Below are 27,071 nucleotides of genomic sequence, written 5' to 3'. Positions count from 1 at the left end.
TATTTATTTATTCATTTATTTATTTAGATAATTGGACAAGAAATAAGACAAAACTCTCCTAAGAAAGGCATGAAAACCCCAAAATGCTTTTTATAGCTAATAAATTTTGTCGCCAGAAAATTCAGAGCATCTCTTACAGTAACCTTTAAAAATGTTACCTTTTTGTCTTTTTTTTTTTTTTGTTGAAATAATATGAAGTCTAATTTATAAAATGCTATATATTATTATAAAATTTATAAATGCAAAAATACTTCATATTTTGGCTGCATTATGAGGATTGAGCCAACAAATCATATTTATAAGGATTAAACAGCTTTTTAAGCAGAGTCTTTAGCTGGAAGCTAACACATATCAGCTAAATACCACAGAACCCTGCTTTGATTTCATGGGGTCTTAAAGGACATAATTTGCTCTAATTTTAAGGAAATGTAATCATTTATCAGAGCAAACTGCTGTGGCGTGTGCAAAAAGGTGGCAATTGAAAAGCAACAAAATCCCATGTGAACTGGAAACTCAAGATGTAGAGAGCTGGTGAATGTGCATGTCAGGGCCATTCGTTCTACAGATGTTTTTATTTTCTTTTGAAATAAGTACACCTCTGGGTCGATCCTCTGGGCCAACTTCTAATAAATAAATTGCCCCCTATTCCCTTCTAAAGTCTTTTATGTGCTCTTATTTTTCAGCACTAAAGGTATCGCCGGTACGGGCCAGACAGGAAGCGCTCATACATCTACACCACATTTTAGTGCTAAATCGCTTACAACAAAACAGAGTAGAAGGACAAATGGTCTGGCATCTCCTGTTCTGAAGTGAATGAGATGTACAGGTGCATATCTCTCTTTCTTATTCAGGAGCTGAATTGCTATAACAGCTGTGGGATCAGGCAGGGGAAATCAGCATTTATGCATTAATGTTTTCAAAACCTCATCAGTCATAAGAATATGAGCTAACAATATGATTCCTGTTTGTGGGTATTATAGACTTTAAAAGGAGCTTTGGGTTTATTAACACATACCAATACCAGAAAATAAAAGATTAAGAAAACAGAAACTCTGAAATGCCAGACTCCCTTCTTGCTTCATACCAAAGTAGTCGTTTGTAAATCTGTCCTTTATTCTGCTGTGGATCCTTATATTATATTGCTTAATCTCAATTGAGCGTGAGATGAATAGGTCGCAGTCAGACATGGACAATAGAATATTAGACAGTCTAGAGCTTTCACAAACTAACAGAGAGTGCGAGTGATTCTGAACTCAATGACCTGAGCTTTTACAGGGGTTTCCAAATGTGAGATTTCACATTTCTCAAGGCCAACATAAAATGAGTCCTAGTATTTCCAAACAGTAAGAGATTTAAGACCCTGTTTTTTTTTCTGTCTCTCTATAACTATAACAATCTAATATTAATATATGTTGATAATAAACACAGACAACAGGACTGTTATATGTTAGAGATAAAAAAAGAATAATAATACAGTTGAAATCAGAATTATTACCCCCCCCCCTGAATTATTAGCCCCCTGTTTAATTTTTCCCAAATTTCTGTTTAACTGAGAGATTTTTTCAACACATTTCTAAACAAAATAGTTTTAATAACCCATTTCTAATAACTGATTTATTTATCTATGCCATGATGACAATAAATAATATTTTACTAGATATTCTTCAAGACACTTCTACACAGCTTAAAGTGACATTTAAAGGCTTTACTAGGTTAATTAGGGTAACTAGGCAGGTTAGGGAAGGTAAGTAAGTAATGTAGATTTATAAAGCACATTTATTGTGTATGGCCATACACACAAAACGCTTCACAATTATGAGAGGGGGTCTGTTCAAACCACCAGTGTGTAGCATCCACTTATGGTATCAGGCAGGTTATAGTATAATGATGGTTTGTTCTGTAAACTATCGGAAAAATATATAGCTTAAAGGGGCTAATAATTTTGACCTTGAAATGTTTTTTAAAAAATCTTGAAACTGCTTGTATTCTAGCCGAAATAAAGCAGACTTTCTCCAGAAGAAAAAAATATATATATATTATCAGACATACGGTCGACATTTCCTTGCTCTGTTAATAATCATTTGGGAAGTATTAAAAAATAAATAAATAAAAATTAAAGGGGGGCTAATAATTCTGACTTCAACTGTAGCTTTAGAGTAAGCATTATAGTTTTGAAAAAATTACTCATGTTAGAGTTTACATCATATTTAACATTTTATTTTTAAATATTTCACAATATTATTACATTATATATTAATTTATAATGTAGTAATTCTTTGAAAGTAATCATATTATTTATTAATGGCAAAAATAATAAACAAATAATAAATATATAAATAAGAATGGATTCACTTTTTTCAATGATGCACAATGTGACTGTAAAAAAAGTGGTAGTCAAACATAAAAATAAAATTTCAATAATTATATTCAGCTTTTTAAAATAAATGCTTTTTATTTTTTTAAAACTAAATTTGTTATTTTGAAAAAACAAACAAACAAACTAACAAATCAATCAATCAATCAATCAATCAATCAATCAACCATATTAATAATAATAATAATAATATGATAATAAAATAAAATCAATAATAAAAATTATAATTAAATGTAATAATAGCACAAAAAACATACTTGAAGTTTTTATTAAAGTATTATTGAATATTACTACAACAACTACTACTACTATCAATAATAATATAAATAATAATAATAATAATAATAATAGTAATAATAATAATAATGCCTCTTCTTGTTATTATTGAGCATTTATACTTTTTATTTTTAGAAAGCTATGCATGGATGTTTTAGAATACAGCAAATTTTAAAAACAAAAAAATACATACTGATAAAAATGCAGGTTAACATTTTTTTTTTTATTGATGGTTCATTTGAGTATTAGTAGAATGTCAGCTTAATATAGTATAATAATTAGAATTAGTTGCAATGTAATTTAAAACTATCAAAATAAAGTGTGACTAATTGCAGAAGCAAACTTTTAATGAATAAAAAAAATATAAATATATAAAAAAATTATATAGTATTATTTCTCAATATTACTGACTTTTTATGCATTTTTTTATTGTATCATTTTGTTCTATTCTAAAACATTAAAAACATGAATTCTGAATCTGATTTTGCTGTACACAGTATATGTGGTTTACCTCAGTGAGTGTGCTCCACAGACCTCCATACAGATCAGTGGTGCTCAGGCCTGGTGGTGTTAGTATCGGTCTGGTGATCTGTCCAGTTGGTGTGACAGGTCTGCTCCTCGATCGGCCGTACACCCGCTCCTTGTTTCCATGGCCAGCGGCAGTGAAGGAGCGCATCATTAGACTATTAGGAGTGATGGGTCTGCTGGGCGTCTGGGCTCTGCTGCTGGAGTTACTGGGCGATGTTCGGTCTGTCATGAGGCTTGTGGGTTTGGGGTTGTGAAGCGGCAGGCCTGTGGTTTTTGAGGAAAGGCTGCTGGGAGACTGTGGTCTGGATGTCTGTCCGAGAACAGGGAGGGTGTTGGTGGTGTGGAAGAGTGGGGGTAAGAGTAAACTCCTGTGAGGGCTGTTTGGACTTCGGTTCAGCTTGCCTTGCTCTGCCAGTTTGGCCAAGTCCTTCTCCACCTCTGAGGAAATACAGATAATAGAAGCAAAGAATGAGCAACGGTGGGATGATAATGGTCATGGGTTGTCAGTATTTTGACGGTAGGTTATAAGGGACATTAAAAAGGCATAAATTGAGATTATAGATTATGAGTTTGAGATTGTATGGTCAATTTATTTTTAAACATAGAAGATTATTTGAGGTAATAAAACGAATAACCACAAAAAAGAAAACAAAACCATATTTTAAAAACAAAGTTTTTTTTAATTAAAAAATGTAAAAACAAAGCAACGATGACATTTAACTTAGTGTTTTAACTAATTACTGTAACTACCTAGCTACCTAGCTACCTACCTAACTAACTAACTAACTAACTAACTAACTAACTAACTAAATAATTACATAAATAAAGGGGCGGCACAGTGGCTCAGTGATTAGCACACTTGCCTCACAGCAAGAAAATTAGTGATTTGATTCCTGGCTAGGCCAGATGGCATTTATGTGTGGAGTTTGCATGTTCCAGTGCTCCAGTTTTCCCCACAGTCCAAAGACATGCAGTTTAAGTGAATTGGGTAAACAAAATTGGCCATAGTGTATGTGAGTGAATGTGAGAGTGTATAGGTGTTTCCCAGTACTGGGTTGCAGCTGGAAGGACATCTGCTGCATAAAACATATACTGGAATAGTTGGGGGTTCATTCTGCTGTGGTGACCCCAGAATAATAAAGGGACTAAGTCAAAAAGAAAATGAATGAAAGAATTATTAACATACTAATACCACTACTGCTACTACTACTACTACTACTACTACTACTACTAATAATAATAATAATAACAATAACAATAATAATAATAATAAATGAATACATTTTTGTAAGTTGTTTTGAAAGCCTCAGCAAATGCATAAATGTAATATTAGCACAGAAAACATGTTTCATTATTTACTACTACTAACAATAATTAATATAATGTACTATTAATTAATATTAGCATCAGTAGTAGTTTTGTATATGTAACAATAAAGTGTATGATGATTAAACAATTTAATGATGACTAATATTAATGTACTACTACCACTAATAATAATAATAATTGTTATTATTATTAAATACAAAGATTAAATAAAGTGTATCAGACGTAGATGACAAAGAGTAGCCATTTTAGCTGAGCATGTTAGGCTTTTAGCTTTCTTCATTTAGCTATAAAGTTATGTATATACAATTAAAACTATTGCCAAAGACTAACTTTTTTTTTATTTGCATTCTTATTCAAATACACTCATAGGCTTAAAATACATAAGTGTGGATTATTGACTAACCTCACATGGACTCTTTTTAACAAAACACAAACAATTTCCTGAAGTTCTGCCAAGTTTTTTTAACAGTCGTGGCAGCAGTATTTTCTGTCAGCTATAAAGTGTAAATTAGAAGGCACGTTTACTTTCTATGTGTACAAGAATAGTTTAATATGTCCTGCATCACGCCAATTTATCTGTTCTTATATTCTTATTTTTGTTTTATTTTTTTAAATAAAACTTCCATTTAAAAATGGATAATCTGGATCCACCATCCAGAATTCAGTCAGAGAGTAATTAAGGATGCAGAAGAAACGACATATCCTATATATAACGACATCCTTCACTAAAATTGGGAAATATATATATATATATATATATATATATATATATATATATATATATATATATATATATATATATATATATCCCATATGCCATATGTTCTTGTTCAAGCTTAAATGGCCTAATAATTTTGTCTTTATAATGGTGTTTAAAAATTAAAAACTGACTAAACTAAGACTTTCTTAGTTTATTATATTATCAGACATACTGTAAAAATGTCCTTGCTCTGTTAAACCTCATTTAGGAAATATATATATAGTTTTGTTTTTAGATCTCATTGAGAACAAACAATTGAAAAAGCTGAACAATTATGTGAAAAGTAGCCATAAGAACAAAGCAAAAACACAGAAAATGCTCATTTCCACTATCCATCTATTCATTAATTTTCCCTCGGCTTAGTCCTTTTATTCATCAGGAGTCAAAACAGCGGAATGAAATGCTATAACTAATCTTGCATATGTTTTACACAGCGGATACCCTTCCAGATGCAACCCATTACTGGGAAAAATCCATACACACTGATTAACCCACATACACTTTTTTTTTTTTTTCTTGATCAAACTACTAAATTTAAAATAAGCTAAATCAACACAATTATTGAGAATTAATTAGGACAACTTATTTTTTATGTTCAATCCACATAAATTTGCTAGAAGTGTTAAGTTAACTTAATTGATTTGGTTTGGGACAACATGAATTAATTGTGTGGAATCCTGCTTTTTGAACAGTGTATACTGTTCCAGCCGAGACTCAAACAAGCGACTTTCTTACAGTGGGGCAACAGTGCTAACTACTGAGCCACAGTGCTGCCCCCCATTTCCACCATCAGGAAAATCATTAAGAATCTCCAAAGTTGTTGTGGATCAGCCTGGAAAAGAAATTGAGTTTGCGTTTATTAGTATTAGGAGGTTCAAGTGGCCAAAAAAAGAAAAAAAAGAAAAAGAAAAAAGACAAGAAATCTCCAAGAATCACAGCTGGAGAATTGCAGAAGTTAGTTTGCTCTTGGGGTCAGAAAGTCTCCAAAACTAAAATCTGATGTCACTAACATCACTACAAAAAAACTTGGAAGGGTTTAAAGAAAAAAAAAAAGCCTCTATTCTCATCCAAAAATAAACTCAAGCATCATCAGTTTTTATTGTTAATAACTTTAGGAAAGGTTAAATGTTAAACAATAAATACTTTTTTCCAGCTGTCTTTGTTCATGTTTACCAAGTGTGCCAATACTGTATTAGTGGAGGGCAGTGTAAATATTATGCTCAAGTTTGATGTGTTTAAGAAACCTTGACGAACTTGTAAGCAAACAGTTTTTTTTTTTCTCCTAACAAAATGCCATGAGAGTTTTCTGTAATATGAAACATGTGTCTGTTGTTCAGATTACTAATGTAAAGTGTAAAATGTCATTCTATCTAATGCATGAGCTCTCATAATTAATTTCATTTATGGAAACAATTACAGATTGTTGTGATACATGATACATCTAATTGTGTAAATGGATGATTTGACTGATTTGTCTGTAGTCAATCATAGGTAATTGCAAACCCCTGTTGTCCAATTTAAACTGCATACAGGAACTTGTTCCACCTAAACACATATGTGACGGAAAGGATTTGTTGTGAAAATATTACACAGAAATAAATCATTTGTGATGATGGCAAATCTTACCAAAATAAAGACAATGAAAACAAAGCGAATGAAAAATGTCTTTTTTTGTGCAAGAGTTTAAAGTTTCCCACATGATATTTATAAGAGAGCCTGATGAGTGGATGGTGGTGGCTGAGAACCCAGCAGCCACAGTTATGTCCACTGTAAACACCATACACACATGAACCATCAGTCATCACAAGTACAACAGTTCAACTTGATTATGAATTATGAATGTATTCCTAGTCCAGTAAAGCAAGACTCAATGCACTGTACTAACATGCCTCTTAAATGAGCTTTATCTGAATGCATGGATGTATATTCATAAATGCATTAAAGGGTACCTATTTTACCCCTTTTTCAAGATTTAAGATAAGTCATTTGTGTCTCCAGAATGTGTCTATAAAGTTTCAGCACAAAATACCCATCAAAATATTTATTTTACCTTTCAGGATATTATAATTTTCTGTTGTGAACACAATGTAGCTGTTTTGTTGCCTGTGCTTTTAATGCTAGTTCTCCCGATCCACTGTTCCAATGTGACTGTCACAGTGTGCCTCAATATCTGACTGCATTAGATGAACAGCACAGTGACAGACATGAAGGAAGAAGATCTCACATATCGATTGTGAGAACAGTAAGTACTTTCCCAATGATTATTTGATGTATTTGTTGTGGAGTGAATTCAAGCCTTTATGCAACGATGTCACACAATGTTGTTACAAAGTTCACGAACACACACAGACACATACAAACCGTGCACAATTAAATTAACTCTGTCAATCAAATCAGTGGGCGGAGAAATCACACTCCTACTTCACATTGTGGTGGGCCTCAAAATGGGAGGGATTTTGATCCTATTTTAACATCAGGAAATTTAAAAAAAGAGACTTATTATCTTTATACCCTCCCAATATGACAGTGGCCACACTCTACACACATAGTTCTGTCCAAACAGTTTTCACAAGATGATTGAATGCAAAAAAGAAAACAAAGCAAAACAAACAAAAATCAAACAAAAACATTTACAGTGGAGATTAACATTAGAGAAGAATTGACCTGATTTCAACAGTTCACTGACTGTACTGGGTTTACAAGCCATAATTGCTTTTCTGGTTTTTGCTGTGTGACAGGGCTTTTTGTCCCTAAAGTTTTTTTTCTTCTGTGCAACACAAAACAATATATTTCGAAGAAAGCTGGAAATTGGTGACTAATTACTTTCATAGTGGGAAAAACAAATACTGTGAAAGTCAAAGGTTACAGGTTTCCAGCTTTTTTCAAAATATCTTGTTTTGTGTGCAACTGAAGAAGAAAAACAAACTCATAAAGGTTTGGAATAACTTGAGAAAGAGTAAACTGAATGATATTTTAGATTTTTAGGTGACCTACACTCACTACACTATTTAATCAGCTACACCTTACTAGTACCGGGTTGGACCCCTTTTTCCTTCAAAACTGTCTTAATCCTTTGTGGCATAGATACAACAAGGTATTGGAAATATTTCTCTGAGTTTTTGGCCGATATTGACATGATAGCATAATGCAGTTGCTGTAGATTTGTTAGCAGCACATCCATGATGCGAATCTCCCATTCCACCACATCCGAAAGGTGCTCTACTGAATTAGATCATGTGACTATGAAGGCCATTTAAGTACAGTGAACTTCTTGTTATATGCAAGAAACTAGTTTGAGATGATTCTTGTTTTATGACATGGGGCGTTATCCTGCTAGAAGTAGCCATTAGAAGATGGGACCAGGTAGGCTGTGGCGTTGACACGATGCTCAATTGGTACTAAAGGCCATGAAAATATCCCCTACAGCATTACACCACCACCACCAGCCTGAACTGTTGATACGAGGCAGAATGCATCCATGCTTTCATGTTGTTGATGCCAAATTCTGACCCAACCACCTGAATGTCGCAGCAGAAATCAAGGCTCATCAGACCAGGTAACATTTTTCTAATCTTCTATTGTCCAATTTTGGTGAGACTGTGTGAATTGTAGCCTCAGTTTCCTGTTCTTCGCTGAAAGAAGTGGCACCCGGTGTGGTTTTCTGTTGCCCATACGCCTCAAGGTTTGACATGTTGTGCATTCAGATATGCTTTTTTGCATACTTCTGTTGTAACGAGTGGTAATTTGAGTTACTGTTGACTTTCTATAAGCTGGAACCAGTCTGGCCATTGATTGGCTGAAATTTTGCGCATTGAGCAGTTGGTCAGGTGTACCTAATAAAGTGGCTAGTAAGTGTATCCCTTTAACCATTTTATACTGTGCTTCATTAAATTAAAGGTTGTTCTCAGATTTGAATCTCCACTGTATATAATGACCGTAAAAATAAAACAAGTACCAAAGCGGAGGAGGGTTGACTTTAGAGCGTTAACAAGAAGCAGCACATCTAATCTATTATAAACAGCTCTTGATCAAAATAAAAAAGGCAAATACGCTTCCCACAAGGCTGCTGTCCTTAAGCACGCAAACTCGTCATTTGGAACATATGCAACCTTATTGATTCCTGACTTTTTTTTCTGACTTTTTTTTCTCTACACATCAACGGTGGCCACAGCTCATCTCACAAAAAGAGAAAGATCTGAGGAATTCCAGCAAGCTGAAAGTGATGCTTTATTTATCCAAAAGTGGCGGAAAGCTTTTCTCTGCCATTAAAAAGCAGCCAATAATGTTGTTCTTTGGGCAGAAGTCAAATATCAAGCTCTTAAATTCCTAAAAACAAAACAACGCAGCAGGATTGTAAATTAAAAAGGAGTCTGAGGATTTAGTTAACCACATAATTGAGGTAATAATGAGATAAAAGAAGAAGCCTGGCTTTCAACACGGAGAACATTAACAGCTAATAAAAGCATGAAAGGGGTAAATTAGGCTGTTGAATGAGGCTAATGCCTGGCCTTATGGGATGGCTCTGTTCAGATATAACTCAACAGACAAACAGCTTTAAATCAATGCCATCTGAGAGCAGGGGTGACTTTTACCGCAAAGTGATGTCAGAATATGCTTTCCTATGACTCAGTCACGGAATAACAAGCACACTAGAAACAAACACATACAGACTTCCCACACACACACATTCATGTATGCTTATCTGTTTACAGTGAGAATGTGTGAACAATCTATGAATAATCTATGTGTTTTCACAATACATTTTTCATACCTAATAAAACATGGTTTCATGATTTTTACAGTATAGTGATTACTGCTCTAAAATAAGTACTTTTTAAATATCTGGGAACACTTTGAGTTGTGCTAGCTTTATTACTTTCAAAAGCACAGATTTCTAAAAAATACATTTAAAAAAGCTTTAAATATACCTTAGGAACTGAAAATTTTAGCGTTTTTAAAACCTTGACTTTTCCAAAACAAGGGAAACTTTGAAATCGGTTATCGTACCATGCATTATACATATGAGCAATATTACACAAGTAGCAAAGCGATATGGCTGTATATTGGCACTGCTGGAAGGCATGCACTGACTACCAGTGACTACATACAGCCATATTGCACTGCTAGAAGTGTGATGTTGCATTTATACAACAGTTTGACAGCATAATTGTGCATATATAAAAAGTTAATTAAACACGGAGAGTCTAAAAAATACTTTTGTATGAGGAACTACTTTCTTCAGCCATTCATTCACATCTGCAGCTGACGTCAGAACAGCAGAAGCCATTACTAATTCACCAACGTCATTTAAAAGCTAGTATTTGAATTATTCTCTAGCGTAAAATCTAAAAGTGATGACAAAGATGATTTCGTTCAAATTTTAAGATTATAAGGTAGAATGGCAGGAAATGCCATCAGTCTACAGAGATTTCCCAGTATTACTCTGTTTAATCAGGACATCCCAATAATTAAGCCCGAAAAGCAGCACAATCATTACCAGATTACTGTTGTGTTTGCGAAAAGGGAAAAACATTAAACACGTGTGGACATTTCTTCTTTCTTTCTTTTTACTGAACTAGTCTGCAGTAAAAGAAAACTGTGTGCTGTGTGCAACTGTGTGCAACCAGTTTTTACCGCAAAATGTTCACCACAGGATTTGGGAGACATTCACGCAGAATGCATCTCTGCACTTGAAACGCTAAACGCAGCGCTCAGGAATGGTTTAAAACAGTTGTCATGTCAACTTGCTGCAGTAAAAAATGACAAGTCTGTAATGCTTGCCCTGCCTTTGCGCTTATCTTATTGGCCCACTGCTCTAGCACTGAAATATCAGCTGTCAATCACTCAATCAAAGCCTTTTGGCTTGGGATGACAGAGAGAGCTACTACCGCGAAAAATTGTAAATCGATGAAGATGAGAATCAAGATAACACTGACAGATTTTGTTTTAGAAACCATGGCATTTAAAGTTACAAATAATGACACATCTTACTAGTGATCATGTGAAGTTAATCCACCTTCTACACTTTTCGAAGAGTGGATAAAAGACTTCCATTGGCTTCAAGTCTGCTATGAAAAGTCTGTGTAATGGATTTTTTTTCTGGTAACTGCTTGCCACATCTAGCATGAAAGCTTCTGTTTAATCCTTCATATAATCGCCAGATGCTGTCTGCCGTGCAAGTAGCAGCTATATGTAAAATTCAACACAACGTACACCATCGCAAACGGGCTTGCACTGAGTAAATTAATATCGCTGCTCATAAAAAGACCAGTATTGCTATTAACATGACGTATGCATAATAAGGTACAGTATGTGTCAAAAACATTAGTGCAATATCAGACACCACCCGTGAGAACAGCAGAGTTATATCGTTAACAGATACATTCATTTCAAGCAGAGGGTTCAGGGCCAGTGAGCGGTCCGAGTACCTTTTGATCACTCAGTTATGTTATAAAAATCTATTTTCTTGTGAGAATGGGATTTCGTTGAGACATATTTTCCTCACGCTTGGATATATATATATATATATATATATATATATATATATTTTTTTTTTTTTTTTGCTTGATAGTTTGATTACTGTTGATTTCAAATGCAATAATTCTGTTTGTATAAAACTTACGGTGCTTATAATTGGTGGGTGCGACTAAATTTTGGCTGATGCACTTAAATTTTTTAAGTTAGGAGCACCAGTGCTACCAAGCAAAAAGGTTAGTTTTGAGCCCTTATATATATATATATATATATATATATATATATATATATATATATATATATATATATATATATATATATATATATATATATATATATACAGTATATATATATATATATATATATATATATATAGTATCAAACATGATTATATTATTTTCAGATTATAAAAAAATGCATGCAAATCCTAAATATTCATATCTACTTTGCTAATGTTGTTAACTATTCATGTTTAAATGCGCACACACACACACACACACACACACACACACACACACACACACAAACACACACACACACACACACACACACACACACACAGCTGCCGCCCTGATGGCTTAGTGAGAGTGGCCTTCTTAAATACTTAATATGTTTCAAATGTATTCGGTGTGCGACAGCGAAGCGAAATAAAAAAGCAGTACATGCGTAAACAAACAACTGCACGACACATGTTGCAGCTCTTGGTGCTGTTTGTGCCTTTGGTTTTGCCCAGTGCTTTCAAGCGGTTACCAAATGAACGAGCATCACACACAAAAACGTCTTTCAGAGGTCTGCAAGATCAAACCGCCGGCTGAGTTTGATCATCTGCAGACAGGGATTTGTCACTTTACAGTGATTCTAACAAGCTAATGCAGCGGTGGCATTATTAAACAAATCAAAGACGGTCACCATTTTTCATGACATATTTTTAATAGGTGGATCAGCTTTTAATTAGCCAATGAGACGCCTTCGTTTTGGAGTTTGCAGGCAGACATGCACACGTGTGGCCTTTGACAGTGTCAGGCTGTAATAGAAAGGTGGCCTGCTTTTTTATATGCATGTGGGTGTCTGTGTGTTAAAAACCTACCGGCAAGATGTTTGCCCATGTTTTCCAGTTCTTTGGAGAAAAGTGAGTCCTGGAGTTGTAGAGCACGTCTGGCCGTCTGGGGGCTCGTGCCTCTGATGGGCTTCACATCCGATGCCCAGACTGGGTGACGCTATGGCACACACGCACAAGAAACAGTACATTAGCTTTGAATTTTGCTCCTTTTCACAAACTTATGGTTACAACACTGTGCCATATCTGTTATAATGAGCGCCAATTATTTTTTTAAGAGAAATTAGAAAAACACTGAAAACCACAGTTCTTTGGGATGAAAGTCCGGATGGCGGCAAGGACTGAACTTTTTATTTGTGAACACTGCGCTAGACGTTTAGAAGTGGTTAAAGGGTTTTGAAGTAACAATCAATAAACGCTGGGGATCCGAGAATGGATGACGACGAGCAGCTAGAGATTCTGGTATTACTGTGTTTTGTGATAATAAACTTGTGGTTTGGGGAGGATTAAAAATACAGTCTTTCAGTTCAAGGCTACGGAAAATAAACCAATGATATACAAACAACAGATTAATCAAAATCACATTGGTTTGTAATGATTTAGTGTGTTGCTAATGTGCATACTTGCCGGGCCACTGGAAAAATTATTATTATTATTATTATTTTTTGTCTGGTCAAAACTGGGGATGCTCATTTCAGTTAATATTGGCTGCCGACAACTGCCACTCATTAAACAAATATAATGGTTAACTGTCAGATTAATATTAAATTATTATTTAATCTTTTAAATAATTGAGGAGTCTATTTTGTGTCAAACATATTAAATATTGCATTTTAAATTACTAGTTTATTTTAACATGTGGACATATTAACAACAGAACATAACAGAAGATCTTCACACACCTGCAGTTTTCCAACAGCACAGAAAAAAAAATCTAAACTAAATAAAAAGAATAAAATAAATAGTCATGCCCTAGAAATTTTTCACTTAAATGATACATTTAAATTACAAAACTAAAACACTTGACTGAATCTTTTTTTAAGAACCAGCAAAGGCTGTTTTTCCCATCACATGCTTTTTCTTCAAATACCTCTGTCAATTTTTTAAATAGAAGTCATTATTTTAAAGATTATGTCTTGAGAATCTGATTGATCCTTAGAGCTTGTGTGCTTTTATTTCCTCTTTCACTTTTGGTTCATGTGCGTGTGATGAAAGACAATGACAAGGCTCATGTGTTGACTTTTTGTAAAGTATAGGCTACTATAGCATACATATAACAATTTTGTTGTTTACTTATGATATTGCATTAACTTGCCTACATGTTTTATAAGCTTTTTATAAGATTGGTGTTGAGTTATCATTATGCAAAAATCTACAAAATCTTTGGATTTGTTTGATTCGCAGATTATGTAGACCAGGGATGTCAAACTCAATTTCTGGAAGGTCGCAGCCCTGCAATGTTTAGTTCCAACACTGCTCTAACACACTTACCTGTAGGTTTCAAGCAAGCCTGAAGGACTTAATTAGTTTGATCAGGTGTGTTTAATTAGGTTTGGAACTAAACTGTGCAGAGTTGTGGCCCTCCAGGAATTGAGTTTGACATCCCTGATGCAGGCTATTATTAATTTTCCAAATGGAAGACAAGGTTGGTTTGTTGGTTGTACACTAAATCATGACAACTGTAGCTTATTTGTTGTGTTTATGGGCGTTGCCGTAGTGCCTTCTGATGGAGAGAACATCCCGACACCCTGATTTGTGGCTGGCTTGTTTCCAAGTAAGTGGACATTTCAGAAAGTTTTGTTTTGTGGCTTTTTTTTCTCAAATTAGTCAAATAAATGGAGGTGTTTATGACATGGATCCAAGACAGAGGCATCAGCATCAGCGCTGGTTTGGCACCAACTCATCTGTCTCAAACTGTGACCAGCAATATTCTTCTTTCATTTAGCTTCCTTGGCAAAATATGTCTGTAGGCACATGTGGTTGCAACATGTTACCGTCCCGCGAATTAACAAATATGTGTTGCAAATTTATGCAGCCAAAAAAAAAAAAAAAAAGATAATATTTTTTAATTGTTTAACTGATAGAACTAATCGTTTAAAACACACCCTTTCAGTTATTATGAGCATCCCTGGTTCAAACACTGGTACAGGTTTGAGGAATATTAATGTTTTGTAAGTGCAGCACATTTTAAATTAATAAAAAATAATGTAAATATAATTTTAGTTTTTTACAAATACATAACTAAAAATAAATACACATAAATATTGTCATTTTTCTGAACCTCTAAATTCAAGATTCCATAGTACAAAGTTAAAGGGTAAATTTGTTTTGTGTAAAGGAGCTTCGAAAATATGGCCTATATAGCAGACTAAATTATAAACCTGCAAAAAAATCAATAAACTCTTTAGACATGAGAATAGATGATGTTAAGCAGCTAGATAGACTACTTTTACTGTTTTGGGATAATAAACTTGTGGTTTGGAGGAACAGTTTTCCAGTTCAAGGCTATGGAGAATAAATCAATGATATACAACCAACTGATGAATCAAAGTCACGCTGGTTTGTAATGATTTAGCCTATTGCTAATGAGCATATTTGCCAGGCCACTGGAAAAATGTCTTTTGTTGTTCCAAACACTGGCACTGGTTTTGAGGGATGCAAATATGAAGTGTTGTAACTGTAGCACATTTAAATTCAATAAGAATTAATTGTAATTATATTCATATTATAGATGCACAATAAAAAAGTAATGCACAAAACTATTGTACTGTAAAATGACATTTAACCTAGCTAGCATGCTAAATAATAAATCTGCAAAGAATCAAACACTTGGGACATGAGAATGGATGACGGTCAGCGAATGGAGATCCTACTTTTACTGTTTCGTGATAATAAACTTGTGGTTTGGAGGGATTAAAAACACAATCTTCCAATCCAATGCAATGGAGAATAAACCAAACAACTGATTAATCAAAATCACATTGGTTTGTAACTATTTAACTTGTTGGTAGCATGCATACTTGCCGGGCCACCGGAAAAATGTATTTTGTTCCAAACATAAGGCTGGCACTGGTTTGTGGGATATAAATGCTAAATGTTTCAACAGCAGCACACTTAAAAGCAATTATATTAAACACAGCAAATACATAAAAATATGGTCATTTTTTCTTATGAAACAAATTATTATCATTATTATTTATTTATTTTTTATTTTTTTAGTCTAGCTAGCAGATTAACTGGCTAACAATCAATAAACTCCATATGATATAAGAGATTGGATGAAGATGGCCAGCTAGAGATGCTTCGAGTTTTGTTTTGTGATCATAAAATAGTTTTTTTAAGAACACTTTTGTTCCATAAATTTAAAAATAAACCAATGACATGCAGACAACAGATGAATAAAAATCACTGTGTAAATATTTAGCTAACTGCTAACACAGTTGTATACATTTAATTTCAATGCTGAAGTTTAAAGGTCAGGTTGTTTTGTCCACAAAAGTTATACTGGCTAAAAGGCTGACACATTAGTCTGCTATTAATCGATCATGTGTATTGTATATTAGTTCTGAGGACAAGCTGTTTTGGAAGAGCATAAAAACCATTTAACCTTTATGTTTGACAACTGTGTGATATATATGCACTATAAAAGATTTGTATTGTGCTGTATTTGAGGAAAAATCTTGGAGCTAAACCATTTACTGAAATTGAATTTGCATAATTCTTACTGGTAACATTGTCAATGTTTAATACTTTAGCCTCCAAATAACAAAAGATGTACAAATTATGACTGTTTAAAACCTCTACAACTAAACTGAATAAAAAATACCGATTACAATTTAAGCATCAAGTCAAACTTTCAGAGGCTATGTTATCTATAAAGAGGTACCTTAGGCTAATAAGCTGTTTACTATTGTGCATAGCCTTTGTTAAATCAATATATTAAGTAATATGTTTGCTATTATGTTGTAGGTATGTCAAAACCTCATAAAATCCTATTTCAATTGTAGCCAGACCAAAAACAGCATTGTACAACCAAGTGAACACATATTACTGCTCACATATCTGTTGTTGAGAATATTACTGAGGTAAAGTCAAGATGCAGCTCAAGCATAAACCTATAGTACATCATACTGAAGATGCCTGCAGTCCTTCTGCTCTGGCTCTGCTTTGGTTTTGATAACAGCAGATCTGCAGTAGATATATTTCATACACATCCTCTATGCCCCAAGGAGAACAGATGGACTTAAGAAGCCTGCGCAATTAAAAGAGAGGGCCGGTATAAATGCAATATGTTGGATGGGTTTAATTTCAGCAACAACCATATGGAGCTCTTCAACTTATGTACAGCACAATTCAGGGGTGTAGAGGTTTGGGTGTAAAGACTCTTAATAATCCTTATCCTAATCAATATTTCTAGCCTTGCATTGTAAATTATTTCTGTTAATTAACGTTTGCCGCAACTTCTGATTTATGGGTATTTTCTGTGCATTTAATGTATGTTTTCAAACTGATTTATGGGACCTTCATCTCTCCAACAACAACTTCTGATGTTAAAAGGTTCAACAAAATGACTTTTATGGACATTTTTAGTATGTTGAAATGATATATCGTCTGAGTTGCGTGTGTAAATTACAGTGCAAGAACCGGGTAATGAGCTGCTTTTTACTTTTTTTTCTGTTTTTGCATAGATTTATGTGAAAATGTATTCATTATAAAACAATAAACTGTAAAAATAAATGGTTGGTTTATTCTGCTGTTGCGACCCCTGATAAATAAGGGAATAAGTCAGAGTAAAGGGAGTGACAACACATTGAAAATCCCAAGTCTAATTTAGGAAAAGCATTCCCTCCAAGTCACACTATTTGAAAATGACTAGTTTTGCTAATCATTTTCTAGATTTTAATGAATTCCTTGGGTCATGCTAAATTTGAAAACGCTGTGTCTCATTCACTAATAATTGCATGTTTTTTTTTTTTTTTTTGTATTTATACGCACATTTGAATTTCTTATGAAAACTTTTCAACAAACTAATTCACAACACTTGCATATGTAATAGGGGTGTCAAAATTAATTGTTTCTTCAGTGCACCGCGATGCAGACGTGGACAATTCAGTATTTTGATGTCCAAGAACAACATTAAATGACGTTAATATTTGGTTGATTTTAGGTTGTGTTGGAAAGTGACCGATTCAAATCATGCTGTGTGAATTGAGTTTTGACTGAAAATAACATCAGCCATCGCCTACAGCCAATGAGAGAGCAGCTTTCACTTGTGTGTGCGTGTGTGTATACCTGCTGCAGGCCAGCGGGAGGCTGGGGGAGAAGGTAAAAGTGCTCTTTTTCGGTTTATTTGGATCCACGAAATGGAGGAAAAACTAGTGGAGGTTTAACAGGACTCTGGAGCAACCATGTCTGTTTGACGTTTCATACTGAAAGAAATTCGTTTATTATCAACGTTGAGGAGAAATGGCTATTTCCCTTTAAACCCAGGCGAGCAAACATGTACATGTTCTACCCCATTAAAGGCTTCTTTCTCATTATGTAGTTAATAACAAAAGATATACTACGTGTTTTTGGCTGTGAGACGTAGTTTGGACTAAGTTGTCAGCGATTCTTCCTATAGTAAAGTCATGCAATCTGAAAGCCCCTGTCGCCGATCCATCTTGCAGTGTAAACAAAGCAGCGACGAAATGCAAGCACAGATAGTAATGCAGTGTGAAAACATCTGTGACACGACTACTTTGAAAATCATGCAGTCTGAACTCGCCATTATCTTTCAGCCCAATTCTTACAACTAAATGCGTTTGTTAAGTCTCACCAAAAATTCTGAATCATTTATATACCATAAAAAAATAAAAAAATAAAAAACTGGCAGCTGTGGTTGCCAGAAATTTACCTCTAAAACACTGTAGAAATAAGTATGGTAATCTACTGTCTTTTATTAATTTATCCCATGTTAATACGCTAAAATTTCAAAGTTTTAACATCTGCATTGTTCCTTTGGAATACAACGACCCAAGTGATCAAGAAATCATATGATCGTAAAAAAACATGTGCTCTCATTAATCTACATACGGTTTCTCTTCTATTTACTGTTCTAGCTCAGCATCGGCCTGATTATCCTTTGGATATCACTGCTTATAGCTACACGACCTGACAAAAGTCTTCCCCATCAAACCCCGTAGTAAGAGCTACAAATAATAAGTTGATAATTTGGAAAAGTGGCAGAAGGTAGATTTTTCAGATGAATCATCTATGTAACTGCATCCCAATCATCATAAATACTGCTGAAGACCTAGAGCCCGTATGGACTGAGAGGCATTAAAGATGGATCCAATGAGTCTTGATGAACTTTCGGAGTGTCATTCCAGATGACTTTTTTAAAGAAGTTATTTGAGTCATTGCAAAGTTGTATGGATGCAGTCGTCTAAGCTCATGAGAGTCATACACAATATTCATTCTTTTTACACTGCACCATGACTTTAATTTCTATACTGTCCATTATTTCTGTTAAGTGACAAAACTTTTGTCTCAGCAAAGTCAGAACTTACTGTAAAAATCAGGGCATATTGGGGTATAACAGGGCATAAATATTTTATTTTGGTAAAATAAGCTTAATCTAGAGGTCTTTGCTTTTCATATAAGCCACTTCTGATACCAAATGATCAACTAGAAGTTATTATTTTTTCTTCCTTATACTTGTATCGGCGACAAGACTTTTGTCAGGTAGTGTATTTTTCTGCATGCAGTTTAATAGGTTGTTTTCAAATTTAATAATAAGAAAAAATAATACCTGTGTGACAAATCATTATAAAAGCATGACATCTAAAGTATCAAGAGACACTGAAAACTCAAGTATAGTGGAGTATGTCATATAAACAAAACCATTTCTGTACATCCGACTTCCTGGCCCCTAATTCACTATTAATTTAAACAAACCAAGGTCAGGTCATGTTTAACATACATACAAATAGCAAACATGCACTCATTGTAACTCTACAGAGAATCTCCTAAGCCTGCGAAGCAAACTTTCAACACACGAGTGCTCAAAGCGACAATTATCCAAACATGCCGGGAAGAAAAGTTTTCCCTCACAAATGTTTTGACGTTTCTCTATAGACAAGTGTCTGCATTTACAGTAACAACAAATAAATATGTGACAGTTTACAGAAACAATTTCATAAACTCTGAGGCTACTGCTAAGAGATGCATGTCAGGATTAATATTCAAGGTTGATTCATGTCTGATTCCACTCGATCTGTTCTCTTGTGGTTTGTTGGTTCCACTTAGGACCGTCATTTGCTATACAAACCCATAGTAGATCTTAGATACTTGTTAACTGAAGCAATACTTGGGAAGCGCAATGTTGTTGCCTTCAGCACGACTGTGGTTTGCAACAACATTTGTCTTTATTGATCGTGATGTGTGCGTGCGATTCCAAACAGTGTGAGTCAAACTAGTTTCAACAAATCGGTTTCCTGCGAACTTATCAGAGACGAAGCCAAGCAAAAAAGCTGTTTTGCATTTTCAATGAGCAATCGTGGATTAAGAGCAAAGCGACTGGTCCACCAAAGCTTGCAACCACTTTTAAAGGGAATTCCGTCCACTCACATGCATGGATCCAATTGCTTCAGTAATCAAATACAGATTAAGGATAAATACGAGACCACTCAACAAGTGTTTGCATTTTAAGCACTCAATGTTTATGTGTGTGTGTGTGTGTGAGTCCTTGTTATTTTCAAATTACGTATGTAGTTATACCATATTTTCCAGCATATTGGCAATTGTTTTTTATCATCTCAAGCATGTTGCTACATAACTGTGTAACCGATTTAATTTAATGAAAGAGGCACATGTGTATTTGTATAATATTTACCACACACCACTAGTTACAGTTTTGCTGCAAACGTATTTGTTCACAAAATAAGACTTATCATAAGACTTAAATTAGACTTATGCCACAGCCATATCACCCTGCAGCCCAAGACCGTTTACTCACTGAAGCTAAGCAGGGCTGAGCCTGGTCAGGAAAACTAGGTTGCTGTTGGAAGCAGTGTTAGTGAAACCAGCACTAGTGAAGGGGACACTACTGTATACTCTCAGCAGGCACCGCCTTTCCGATGACATGTTAAACCGAGGTCCTGACTCTCTGTGGTCATTAAAAATCCTATGGCACTTCTCGTAAAGAGTAGGGGTGTAACCCCGGTGTCCTGGCCACATTACCTCCATCGGCTTTTAAGATCATGGCCTCCCAATCATCCCCATCTACCGAATTGGCTCTATCATTGTCTGTCCACTTCAAGTGGATGCTGCACACTGGTGGTGGTGTGGAAAGACCCCCTCCCCGTCATCATTATAAAGCATGGGTGTATGGCCATCCACAATAAATGCGCTATATAAATACATATTACTTACTTCTGATGAATGAGATTTTTTTATTTTAAGATAATATTGGTTCATTATTTTTTTCATTTATATTTTCATTAATATATTTAACACTTAAAATAAATAAATAAATAAATAAATAAATAAATAAATAAATACATAAATACATATATACATACATACATACATACATACATACATACATACATACATACATATATACATACATACATACATACATACATAAATAAACATTTGCACCATTCACATTTTCTGTGAGTGTGCACATACACTATGTAAAAATTCTAGTTTCTGTCAATAAAGTCTAAGTGGATAAGTAAATAGTTATTTTAACGTATATACCTGTACAATTTATCTGATTTTCTATATAAAACACTTTGAGTTTCTTTTGATAAAAACTTTGAAGAATAAACAAATAAACATATTAGTTAATTATGTTACATAGTAATTCATTTCAATTCACCTTTATTTTTATAGCACTTTTTATAATGTCAATTCATTCAGCATTCATTCATTTTCTTTTCGGCTTAGTCCCTTTATTAATCTGGGTTCGCCACAGTCGAATTAACCGTCAACTTATTCAGCATGTTTTCCGCAGCGGATGCCCTTCCAGCTGCTACCCATCACTGGGAAACATCTATACACACTCATTCACACACATACACTAACGACAATTTAGCCAACCCAATTAACCTACACCACATGTCTTTGGACTTGTGGGGGAAACACCCATAGGAAACCGATGCAAACACAAGGAGAACATGCAAACTCCACACAGAAACGCCCCAGAAACGACCCAGCCGAGGCTCAAACCAGTGACCTTGCTGTGCGGCGAACTTGCTACCCACTGCGCCACCGTGCAGCTCATGTCAAAGCAGATTAATAAAAATATTTTTCAAATATTTTTAAAAGCCATAACAATATGATTTAGTTAGTGTTAGAATAAATAAAGTATGAATGTCTGTTATGCCTCGTTGAGTGGTACAGTACAGTACAGAATGGGTCACCTTTATCAGGCTTGTATGTCCACTGCCAAATGGTACTTCTTACTAAACAAATGCTTTATATACTGTACATAACTACTTTTGTATAAATAAATGGGTAATGTTAATTACTAACTGTTCTATGAACAGGATTTGATTATAGCTGCAGATCAATAATAATGCAAAATAGCCTACTGTAGCCTACTGTGATTATATAAAATAAAAAAGTAAAGAAACAACATTTATGAACACATACAGACCCTTACAGTCTCTGAAATGTTACCAATTACAAAAAAACAAACAAACAAACATATATTTAGGCCTTATTTGGGTTCACAAATGATACAGAACATAGAACATATACGCTCAGTTCAAACCTCTCATCTTTATTCTTCACCAGAACATGTAACATGTACATCTTGTTAAAAAGTAATTCTGTCATTCATTTTTTTTAGGCTTCTCCTTTGTTTTTTTGCACAAGTTATTAACAGCTCTAGTTCGTTATTTTAAATATATCCAGCGTAAGCAAGCTCTCTGAAAAAAAAAAAAGTAAAACCACTCACACTTTTAGGCGCCCTCATAAAAACATCAACAGAACACCCAAAAAGTGGTATGAAACGGTTTGCTTTTTGGTTCCTTTTGAAAGTAGAAACGGGCATAAAAGCATACCAACCCTATACTGTACCGTAGCAAACCACTCATTGAAAACGAGCTATTAAAAGAATTCCTTTAACAAAAAGGTAAGTTCACTTTAGTTCAGATGAGTGTTATGGAAATGTCACTATTAAAGCTAATCCACTGATGAGCAACTTCACCAAGCACAGCTCCATCAGTCCCAACCAAACAAACCAGAGACAACAGTGGCAAGAAACCAAAACTCCACCAATTGAAGTATCACCTCCTGCTTCCATTCCATATGACTTATAACCATTGTATAAGAGCAAATTGACTGGTCTACAGTGGTTGTCGTTTGCAACCACTTTCAAATGGCCTCCGTCCACTCACATACATGGATCCAATTGCTTCAGAAATCGAATACAGACTTGAGATAAATACGAGACCGCTCAGCAAGCATTTGCATTTTAAAGACTCACTTTTAAGCGAGTCCACTGGCAAACAATCCACCTCAATCCTTGCAGGAAAAGTATAACACTTCACTCAAACCCCATTAAATAACCTATTAAAGCTGCACAGTTTCTCTTATGCACATCAAACGCCACAGTAATTGTTCCCGAAAAGTCCAGTTCATTGGAAGCAGGTTGAAAAAAACCACAAGGGAAAGTTGAGCATTTATATTTGCCATTGCAACCGGCCTGTGTCTGTTTACCACACAGGGACAACACTACCCTGGCTCATTGCCTGCTGTCACATCTGCGTGTGCCAGCTTTTTTCGGCCACAGACTCAAGCCACAGGGATGTTTAGCATTTATACTGAGCGCAGAGGCTTGTGCTTTGCCCACACTGACCTGCCACGAGGAAAGAGATGGGCAATAAAGAGCATTGGCACAACAAAGCAAACACCAGCGACCGCATTGCATTAATCCCTCTGGGCTGAGCTGCAAAAACCATTTAAAAGGCTCTTGCACTGTTTGTTTGCTAGATGGGAGAGATGAAAAAATGGTTGTAAAACAGTCCAATTTATTATTTCTCTTTCTTTTTGAGTTCAAAGACTGTGAGAGGAAGTTACTGATTTAATGCTTCTTAGTGGGGACTTTTAAGACTTTTTGTTTTGTTTGTTGTTCTATCTATCTATCTATCTATCTATCTATCTATCTATCTATCTATCTATCTATCTATCTATCTATCTATCTATCTATCTATCTATCTATCTATCTATCTATCTATCTATCTATCTATCTATCTATCTATCTATCTATCTAACTATCTATCTATCTATCTATCTATCTATCTTAGCTTTAGCAGTAACAACCCTGAATCATATGGTTTTGGTTACTAATCAAAACATAAGAGCTTAATTTCGTAAAAGCCACATCTATTACCAAAATCAAAAGTAATTTCGGCGCTAACAGATTTAATTTGTAGACATTACAACTCTTGTATTACGTCAAAGTGCAATTTTATCGGAAACAAAGGTTTATTACAGTTTTTTAAAATTTTTTTTGCCACAAATTTCAGAAACCTGACGTCAATTTTCAAAACTCTAGACACAAAACTCTTAACAGTCACTACTTTTAGCAGTGTTTAAAACTCTGCATGCTGCGTTCATTTCCTTAAAGAAGTCTTGCATTTGCAGGATCATTGGTTCACATAATCCTTTATCATACAAATACTACAGGAACGCAACTTTAGATCACCAGCACACAAGATGCACATTGTTTCAATAAACAATCTTTAACAATCATTAAATATTCATTCATTCATTCATTTTCTTGTTGGCTTAGTCCTTTTATTACAGTTTTTCTCTGTCGCTTTGGTGCGTTTCTCACAACACTAGTGCATTTTTGCACAACATTTAATGATTTTCTCAAAACAATTAGTACAAACTGCAAAACCTAGCTGATAACCTGCAAAAGCGTGTCACATGCTCAAAATGGATAGTTCATTCCTCAAAAGCAAGTATATCAAAAGCAAGACACTATTGTTTATGAACAAGATAGTCAAATGGCTTTGTCGTGTTTTCATTATGTCAGTTTACTCTCTACATTTTTTCAATGCAAAAAAAGTCTGATTTTGGTGACACTTCCTGAAAATGTTCAAGACAACACTTTATAATATTTGCACAGCCATTTGAAAACTACAGTAAAGTTAGACATCACTGCATTTAGTGAGGTATCTAAGTACAAAACACTGAAAATGTATGTTTCACATTTTTACTGCATTTGCTCTTTGCAATCCTAATTTATTCCCAGCATTGTGCAAAAGAATACATACACACTTATTTACAACAAACATAAACTCCCTTTAGGTAGAGCTGTGCACAACTGTACACAATATTGCAGTACATATTGGAACTGAGCCTAAAACTTACACAGGTCTGTAAATCATTCATCAAATTTTTCAATTTTAAAAACATTTTCAGGAAAATAAAGATTTAAATTTGTTAAAAACAAAATTAGCTTGACAGATTTTGACAACTAGTTAAACTTTTTTGTATGTAATGACTCGAGGATGAAGTAATGAAGTAATGAAGGCTCAAGTAATGAAATGAGGATTACTTGTTTTATAAAGAATGACTATTCAGCATTTACAAGTTTAGTTAATTTTGACTAACATGACATAAGCAGATGATAATGTTCTAAACAGCAGAGAGTTGTATGAAAGCAATTGATGCATGTCCAAAAGCATTCGCAATTTGTTGAAAATTTACATTTACATTTACATTTAGTCATTTAGCAGACGCTTTTATCCAAAGAATGAGAAACTGCTACTAGGATGTGCACAAATGACTAATTGTTTTGAGAAATGCATTACCTGTTGTGCAAATGTAAATAGTGTAGTGAGAAATGCACCAAAGTGACTGAGAAAAACTGTAATCTGGGGTCGCCACAGCGGAATGAACCGCCAACTTATCCAGCAAGTTTTTACGCAGCAGATGCACTTTCAGCCGCAACCCATCTTTGGGAAACATCCACACACACATTCATACACACACTCATATACTATGGACAATTTAGCCTACCTAATTCACCTCTACCGTATGTCTTTGGACTGTGGGGGAAACCGGAGCACCCGGAGGAAACCCACGCGAAGGCAGGGAGAACATGCAAACTCCACACAGAAACAACAACTGAGCCAAGGTTCGAACCAGCGACCTTCTTGCTGTGAGGCAACATCACTACCTACTGCGCCACTGCCTCACCCCAATCATTAAATATTATGGTTGAAAATATATGATACAGGTTTCATTATGGATTTTACATAAGTGTAGAGGAAACGGTACAGACAGTGGACACACTGAACTAGTTTTATTTATTCCATCTGAATACAGGTTTACTGTCATTTTTTGCACATCCCCATATAGAAACCTGATATGTGGCAGGATATATGGCAACATATGCAAATTACAACTGGATTCCAGTATGTAACATGTCATAATAGTCAATAATTTGTCAAAATAGTGCAAAAATCACTGCTTACATTTTTTCCAACCATATCTTACATATGTATGTGTTCATTTACAGCCATATGCTCACCTATACAAATTATAGGTAATATATTTGTAGGGGTAAAAAATATAGCATAATAGATCATATATTTACATAACACATATGTACATATTTGTAAGTCTAATAGTTGAAAAAAGGCAATATTTTGACATGTATGACATATTTTGTGTAGAATTTATATGAACTATTATATCTCACACACACACACACACACCACATGCACACGCACACGCACACGCACACGCACACGCACACACACACGCACACACACACACACACACACACACACACACATATATATATATATATATATATATATATATATATATATATATATATATATATATATATATATATATATATATACATATATAAGATTTCTATTTTGGAATCTGTATTTTTATCGGTCTGGTGTTGTGGATTTGGTCACAGGTTCTCCTCTTCATCACAGTGGTGTTTTCATTAGTCAAAAATCCTGGAAAAAAAAACCTTCTGTGAATGTGACTCCAGGCCTGGCGTTGGTCTGCTGTGATTGGGCTTTCTTACATACAGTACAGTAATGTCAAATTTGAAAATATTGTCTGTAAAACTGGTACATGGATGGAACAAAGAAACTATAAATATAGAATGAGGATGATTAAAGATTAAATCTATAAATAATGTTGCTGATGTCATTTGACCTATCCTGAAACTTTCATCATCTGAACATGTAAGATTGTACAACAGGTATTTATCATTTTGAGTGCTTGAATCAGTT

At 34.5% G+C, this 27,071-nt stretch overlaps 1 protein-coding gene across 2 annotated transcripts in view; it reads right to left on the bottom strand.

The window, feature by feature from the left end:
• Positions 1-27,071, bottom strand: part of zgc:162928 — a 193,158-nt gene that overhangs the window by 16,368 nt on the left and 149,719 nt on the right. For both annotated transcript variants that reach the window (NM_001430954.1, XM_005162707.5), the window contains exons 11-12: positions 12,829-12,958; positions 3,162-3,616 (exon numbers count right to left, since the gene is read on the bottom strand). In NM_001430954.1, coding sequence (NP_001417883.1) covers positions 3,162-3,616; positions 12,829-12,958 — 585 coding nt within the window. The remainder of the gene's footprint in view (positions 1-3,161; positions 3,617-12,828; positions 12,959-27,071) is intronic.

The sequence above is a fragment of the Danio rerio genome, chromosome 24 (genome assembly GCF_049306965.1).
Source record: "Danio rerio strain Tuebingen ecotype United States chromosome 24, GRCz12tu, whole genome shotgun sequence".
Taxonomy (NCBI): Eukaryota; Metazoa; Chordata; class Actinopteri; order Cypriniformes; family Danionidae; genus Danio; species Danio rerio.
The sequence above is the reverse complement of the archived record's forward strand: the minus strand, read 5'-3'. Positions and strand labels throughout refer to the sequence as shown.